Raw genomic sequence first — 7,551 nt, 5'->3', positions numbered from 1 at the left:
CTCGCTCTGAGGTTGGAGACAGCAGATAAGGGAATCTGAACTATCCTATGATCCCCTCAGATGCTGTTTAGGGGCCGCGGTATCGCTTCCTCCAGGGACAATCCTATGCAGAACGCCCTACAATTCCCAGCATTCTCCAGCCAGCCGTGGTGAGAGGTGTAGGACTTTTTTCTGTCTCAGCATCCATAGGATTGCTGCCTGAAAATGGTATCAAAGAAGGAAGCAGGGAAAGAGGATGGGTGGCCGTGGAGTAGGGGAGGTAGAGAGACACTGAAGTCAAGGTATGCGGCTGGAGGACAAACGTCTTCACCCCCTTTTGCCTGCACCCCCAGAAAAACAGTACAATGACATATCACTGAGGAGGGAGAAAATCCTCCTATTTCAGCTCAGTGCTCATTTTAATAAGTCGTCTTATTTATTCCAAGAAATTGCTACAGTTTTGGTTCCAGATTGTTTCAGAATACAATCAGCAGCAAGAAGGTGAAGAAGAAAACATGCATACAGATACAGATCTATTTGCTGGAAACTTAAAAGATTCTTGGAAAGATCATAACATCGGTCCATAACTAATGTGAATGATAAAGCAAAGCAAATAAATTCAAAAACAGTTTTAAGGTGATAAGCATCACAATGTCAGCTTCAAAGCCTGTTCCTTTCGGAGGACAAAAATAACAATGTTCACACAAACAAGATTCCCCCACCCACAAAGCTGAAAATACAGAAACCAGGCAGTGGTGAGCATCTTCCCCAAACACTTTTGTGTTTATGTTTTTTTAAAAAATTAAAAGCAATGGTGGTGGTGTTGCTGACTATGTAAGTGCCCCACCAGTTGCTTTTCACTTCACAGGGGAGAAGATACAGGCACCCTCTGAGTTAAAAGGAGTTGAGGAAAAGATAGGCACAACTACATGGCACACGTCGTTTCAGCTTTAGGAGGGATACATTAGCAGCCTTTCCCAACCTGGTGCCCTCTAGATGTTTGGGACTACAACTCCCAGCATTCCAAGGGCTGATGGGAGTTGAAATCCAAAACATCTGGAGGGCACCCGCTTGGGAAAGGCTACATTAGGGAATTTAACTGTAAGGAAAGGAATGTTAAAATACGTTTTCGTATACTGGAATTGGAAAGTCCAGCCTTCCACACATTTCAAGGCAGGATGGGAGCCAGTTGACACATTCGGCCAAAGAGTGTGGCATACAGGATCAGTGCCCTTCAAATGCAATACAACAAAATGCTCTGGGAATGACACAGAGAGGCAATAAAAGGTAGAAAAACGAAGCGAGCAAACAGACATTTCACTGGCGTATCCTACTCCAGTCCATCACATCATCCAAAGTGTGCATCCACTGACTTTGTGTTCTGTCCTCTTAGCAGATTGCATATGTCTAACTTTACAGCTGTAACAATCTATAAACTGGACTACCCACTGTAAGACAGAAAGTACAGTGATGGGCGGGACAGGGTGCAAAGAATCTGAAGTCTACTTCGACCAAATATTGGCACTTCCCTCTTCTTGCTGTTCTAAAACTCCATCAGGCCCCAGATAGGAGGAAAGGTCCGGACCCCTTTCACTGTTCTACGGCCATAGACTCCTCTTCGGTCTCTTGCTTCTCTACATGAGCTTCAAGGGGAATCAGAAACTGTATTTCCTCTGTGCTGACGGCCACTTTGTCAGGTTGCAGCCAGCGCTTCAAGTGTTCCAGAGTGCTGAGAGAAAGAAGGTAGCAGAAAAGAGCAGCTTAAAATTGAAGGTAGCAGTAAAAAAAACAAATGGTGCAATCCTATGCAGGTATAGACAGAAAAAAAGTCCTACAACTCCCAGCAAGCTCTAGTCAGCCATGTAGGTAACTAAGCAAGCCAATCCAGGCCCTCACCATGTATATGCATCAAACTTCTATCTAGAACAGCCTCCCACAACCTAGTGCCCTCAAGATGGGTTGGACTACATCTCCCAGATTCCCCCAGCCAGCATAGTTGAGGAAGTTGGAGAAGGCTGATCTATAGGTAATAGAACGACCTTTTCACTGTCAAGACTAGGACTGGGGGAGCCCAGCTTCAAATGCCCTATTTAGCCATGATGCTCACTGGGAGATCTTGGGCCAGTCTTTTTCTCTCTCAGCCTAACCTACCTCACAGGGTTGTTGTGAGGATTTCATGGGAAAGAGAACTGTGTACACTGCTTTGAGCTCCTTGGAAGAAAGGTGGGATATAAATGTAATGAATAACGAAATAATGTGTGTGCTAGAAAAGGGTCATCATCCTCAGAAGGACAGGTGAGGTTGCAAATCTGGGAGAAAGTCCCTTTGAATTCAATGTGGCTTAATTCCAAGTAGACACATTTAGGATTGCACTGGCAGTCTTTCTGTTGACCACAAGCAATTACCACAAGGAAGCAGGACTGCCAACAGTTAGTGAGAGTGCAGCCAAGATTAAAAGACAGCTAAATGATTTTAGCACCCTCCTCTCATGACACATTCAAAGGGCCGTGCAAAATGTCAAATCCCAAGCCAGGACATCTACCCTAAAACGAAGGTGGCCAAAAAAGTAGATCTGGATCTACTGGTGGATCTTTGCATGGTTTGCTGACTCCAAACGGTTTAGCGATAGCAGCAACAAAATCCCTCCCCGCACTCCAAATTATATTGCTGAAATGAAGAAAGCTTGGTGTAAACAGGATTGGATTTTTTTTATGGAAGGACTATCAGCTCCATTCAGTTCTGGTACTCAAAAGAAATTCCTGGGCTCAGAATTCTTTTAACTCCAAGTGTATGTCTTTTACATCAGGTGATGTTTGGTGGACCTTGGGATTCTAGCATAAAAATGCCCACTCCCTCCCTAAAGGAACACAGTTCAACGTCTTCCGTGAAAGAGAACCAGGAAAGGAAAGAAGATACGCTGCTCTCGTTAGACAAGTTCTTCATTAAACTTTCCCAGCAAGAGGCATGCAGAGTCAGCCAGAAATTACAGAACTGGGCTATGCAGTACAGAAGCTGCTGGGCTGTTCAGTATTTCTGCTCTCTTGAACAAAAGCCTTCAAGGTACGAAAAGGAGTTTGAAAATGGGCAAGCCAATTTTGCTCAATGCATGTGTGTTCACTTGTCCTTCACAGCCTCACGGGCGTGTGCCAGGGTGAAAGCCGGCGAGAAAACAAAAGAGGTTAACATAATGAGCAATATATAGTCAATTAAAATAACCCTTGGCCAGCCCAAAACTGGAAAGTCTTATGCTAGTTTCAGAAAACTTTCAGGCTTTGGCTAATCTCCAAGGACAATGGAATTCAACGACAGAGCAGCTACTGAAGAATTCATTTATTTATTGCATTTCTAATCTGCCCAGTAACCCAAACTGTCAAGAATGCACAATGGTGATTCTACTTACACGTTGGGAAACTGAGCATAAATGTCTATCAGTAAAATACACTTTAGATCAATAATTTTAATGAGTGATGAAAGAAATAACTTTGCTCAGAATCTTACAGAGAAGATTTAAAAAAAAAACTTTCCCCCCTCCCATGGTTTCATTATTTCCAGACATTTTACATCTCTAGTCTTTCTATGAAAGAATTCTTATTACATAGTTTTTAGTGGAGTAAAGGCTGGGAAGCATTATATAAATAGTTAGTATCTTAAATTCTAAAAGAAAATATTTCATTATCCAAAGCTGTTCATTTTTTCCAATGGGGGGGGACCCCAAACGATCCTTCCTTTCCCCTTCCCCCCCCCCACGCCCCTCAGGCCTTCACCTCCCTACCTAGAGTATCCCATGATACAGGGGTAGGCAACTTGGGGCTAGCATAGCCAATGGTGATAGATCATGGAAGCTGAAGGCTGAAACGTCTGGAGGGCCATAAGTTGTTCACCCCAGCCATAATGCCTGACACTTCCGCAAGACATATGCACTGCAGGTACTGTAAGGAGAAGACCCTCACGGCATATTATTACCTCTCATCGGATTCCGTTCCCTCCATATAGAAGTCGGACTCAGATTTCTCCTGCAGAAACCGGTCCCAGCATTCTTTCTTAGCCTGAGAAAGCGTATGCAGCATATCTTTGGAGGTCACCTCCTGAGACAAACCCTTTATCCTCATTAATCTTCTCTCTAGGGAAAGAATCAAACAAAGGAAGAACGTTGCCCTGGGTCAAAATGAAAACAGGTGGCCAAGTTAAATTTAGGAACTTCACATTCAACCTTTTCCATGGGTTTTCATATAAATTGTAATCACCATTTAATTAGGGGTGGGGAATGTGTGACCCTCCAAATATTGGAGGATTGTAACTCCTGTCAGGCCCAGCCAGCACAATCAATGGGGATGGATGATGGCACTTGCGGTCCAACATCATCTGCCCCCCACCCCCCGACATATTCCCCACCCCTGATTTAAAGCTTTTTATCACAGTGTGACATCCAGAGATTTCTCCTTTATAGCCTGACTTCTCCAATTTTGTCGGAGGATAACAGCAGTATGCAACGGCTCAGTGAACCATCTCCCGCCACCCACCCCCACTGCTTTCTTCTGTTCCCATTCCAAAACCCACGTTAAGAATGTAATCCACAATGCTAGGGAATCAAAGCCACATTTATACTTAAATAAGCATCAGGAGTGCATTTTATTTTATTTTATTTTAGGAACCACGGATTATCCTGATGCCTACTAATATTTGAAAGAAGAGTATCAACTGATATTATTGGGTGTAGGGCAGACAAGCAAGAGCATGTCTGCTTATTTGTGGATCAGGTCCATTGGCTTTAAACAGACTACTTTGGAGTAAATGCATTTTACAATACATCCTTGTTTCTTTGGTCCATCACAAAACAAATAGCTGTCTGTAACGATCAAGTACATTTAGCTGGAATCATTTTCTTTCTTTACAGTAGTAAATGACAGTTACAGTAATAATTACATACAGTATACTTTTCTCAAAGGTAAGGGCACCCTTCCTCAACTTGGACTAAAGTCCCCATCATCCTCAGTCAGCATTTTGGCTGGAGATGATGGAGGGTTGTAGTCCAACTCGTCCGGTGGGTCCCAGGTTGGGGAACACTTGGTTAGGGTATCGACTTGCCACAACTCCCTTAAATCAGGAGTTCCCAATATACTGACCTAAAGATGCCAAATAGACCTCTGAATCTTTTAGTGGCGCCCAGGGCTTAAAGTCTGCATGAAAAGAGTTGTCCAGTACTTCATTCTGCCCCTCTTCGTGAACATAAGAATCTGCAAAGGAATCAGCAAATGCATTGCTTGACTCTTCATTCGGGTCTGGATGTGGCAGGGATGAACAGATTTCAGCCCAGAGGTCCTGGCTGGAAATAGCAACTATAGAGTCAACACTTTCAGTCATGATCATGATGGAGAAATCCTGAAAAAAAAGGTAGTTGGCTTACAAGCTGCATAATACAGTGCACGCATTTAGATATTTCCTTCCCCTTTTAGCCCGCAAAGGTGAGAAGTCTGTGGATTTTGAGTTCTTGGGGGAAAGGTGGTTAATAAGAATTTTAAGTTCTCAAGTGGCTACTGAGCACCTGCAAAAATCCAGACATCTGCAAACATTGGCCTAACTGCAGAACATAACATAAGAAGACCCATATTGGATCAGACCAAGAGTGCATCTAGTCCAGCATCCTGTTCACACAGTGGTCAACCAGCTGTTGGTGGGGAACCCACAAGCAGGACATGAGTGCAATAGCAGCCTCCCAACCATGTTCCTCAGCAACTGGTGTATATAGGCTTACTGCCTCTGATACTGGTAGCATATACTCATCAGGACTAGTAGCCATTAATAGCCATATCCTCCAAGAATCTGTCAAATCCCCTTTTAAAGACATCCAAATTGGTGACCATCGCTATATCTTGTGGAAGTGAATTCCATAGTTTAACTATGGGCTGTGTGAAGAAGTACTTCCTTTCATCTATCCTGAATCTCCCACCAATCAGCTTGATGGGATGGCCCCAGGTTCTAGTATTATAAGAGGGAGACAAATGACTCCCTATCCACTTTCTCCACACTGCACATAAATCTGCACACCTCTATCATGTCCCCCACCCCTTACTTGCTTTTTTTCTAAGCTAATTCTGAGGGTGGCCAAAATGGATCATTCCATGCACAAAAGGGAGGCACCAGCAGGCTTGGGGAAACCCCAAGTCTTGCAGAAGTACCAAAGACCTTTACAGGGGGTAAATAAATTAAGCCTAAAGGGGTTTTACACCCCACCTCCAAAGCGCCAATGGGAATTGAGCATGCTTAGTAGGCATAGAATGTTAACTGTTGGAAAACCAGAGGGTAAGGGGAGCGGAATGGGGCATCATGGAAACAGGTGTGGCTGGCTCCACACTGCAACATTTTGTTGCAGGTCCCACTTGTATTGTGTGAACTGGGAAGCCATAACTAAAGGCAGGATATCTGCTATTTCAGAAGGTCTGAGAGAAATCTACCTACACACTAATGTCACAGGACATTTTAAGGATATGAATGTCTTCATTATCCATGTTCTAAATATATGTTTATTCTCATATGGCCTAGAGTCAAGATAGTAAACTATAGTGATCTCTCTTTCAAATGGTGAGAAGTATCCCCAACAAGTTGGCTTTGGGGAAAAGACACAACCAAATCTACTTCTCTGGACAGTGGTGACGACAAGGCTCCCAATCCTACGCACACTTCCCTTTGGGGTAAGCCTGACTGAAATCAGTGAGATAGGATGGATGTCTTTCCAATCCAAGCAAAGCAGATGAAGGATCAGGCTTGTACGCCACATAAATAAAGAAGAATACGAGGCCTGCTGCCCTCTGGAGAAGATGGACTACAAGCCTCATCATGCCTGAGGATGATGGGGGCTGTAGTCCAACGTAACGCGAAGACACCAGGCTGGGAAAGACTAGATGATAAGATAGCAAAAGTATTTCAAAGAAAAAGTGGCTTTGGAAACTACGGACTGTGAGACAAGAGAGACTCCTCGCATCCTCGGGGAGCGGTGCTGGTGCCGCTGGTGTTCTCCTGGGCCAGCCGAGGAACAGCGCTTTGCATGAAGCTCGAGGGACGGGGACGGGTGGGCGGCCTTTAATGGGGGCCTTCCCGGGCGGCCGCCAGTGGCAATTCCTCTGCACCTGGACGGGTGGTTTCCCCATCCAGCCCCCCAACACGCCCCGACGCCCCCTCCCCCTACCTGCAACAGCAAACGCTGCTTTGCCCCCTCCTTCGACTTTAAGAAGCCACAAAGGGCAGAAGACTCAGGCAGCCGGGCAGTGGGAGCCCGATTGTTGATCCAAAACTGGCCAATCAGCGAACGGGGCGGGGGTTCGGCCCCAGCTTTCCGCTACTATAGGCAGGAGAGTGACATCAATCACCATCAAACCCGTTGGGCGAGAAGGGGGGGTCACAGTCCTACTGGTTCTCTAGCTAGACTTCCGGTTCCCAATCACCCTGGTTAAGACTCATCCATGTGAGGGGCAAGGTCGGTGGAAATAAAAGAATGTAATAAAAAAAACCAAATAAAGTAGGGAGGATTAGAGAGAAAGCAAAAACCCAACCCGCATGCTGTTCTCATGAGCAATG

General features: G+C 44.9%; 1 protein-coding gene across 2 annotated transcripts; it reads right to left on the bottom strand.

Annotated features, from left to right (window-relative positions):
- Window positions 1-352: 352 nt before the first annotated feature.
- On the bottom strand, window positions 353-7,346 carry CCDC32 (coiled-coil domain containing 32). 2 transcript variants are annotated; one of them, XM_063117717.1, is made up of 4 exons: window positions 7,163-7,346; window positions 5,103-5,358; window positions 3,943-4,099; window positions 353-1,708 (listed from the first exon to the last, which is right to left on the bottom strand). In XM_063117717.1, exons 2-4 carry the CDS (start codon window positions 5,344-5,346, stop codon window positions 1,570-1,572), a joined length of 540 nt encoding a protein of 179 aa, XP_062973787.1. In that variant the 5' UTR covers window positions 5,347-5,358; window positions 7,163-7,346; the 3' UTR covers window positions 353-1,569. The 2 variants fall into 2 exon arrangements, with proteins under 2 accessions (XP_062973787.1, XP_062973788.1); XM_063117718.1 differs by lacking the exon at window positions 353-1,708 and having other exon boundaries at window positions 3,939-4,099.
- Window positions 7,347-7,551: the final 205 nt, after the last annotated feature.

Source organism: Elgaria multicarinata, chromosome 2 (genome assembly GCF_023053635.1).
Source record: "Elgaria multicarinata webbii isolate HBS135686 ecotype San Diego chromosome 2, rElgMul1.1.pri, whole genome shotgun sequence".
In the NCBI taxonomy this organism is placed as follows: Eukaryota; Metazoa; Chordata; class Lepidosauria; order Squamata; family Anguidae; genus Elgaria; species Elgaria multicarinata.
The sequence above is the reverse complement of the archived record's forward strand: the minus strand, read 5'-3'. Positions and strand labels throughout refer to the sequence as shown.

What these genes read in the sequence shown, in the direction of transcription:
- CCDC32 (XM_063117717.1), bottom strand. Translation starts at nt 5,346, where the DNA reads ATGATCATGACTGAAAGTGTTGACTCTATAGTTGCTATTTCCAGCCAG. An exon ending in GGTCTATTTGGCATCTTTAG is followed by an intron (nt 4,100 to 5,102) that starts GTCAGTATATTG and finishes TTCTTTCCCTAG; the next exon opens with AGAGAAGATTAATGAGGATA. An exon ending in GGAACGGAATCCGATGAGAG is followed by an intron (nt 1,709 to 3,942) that starts GTAATAATATGC and finishes TCTTTCTCTCAG; the next exon opens with CACTCTGGAACACTTGAAGC.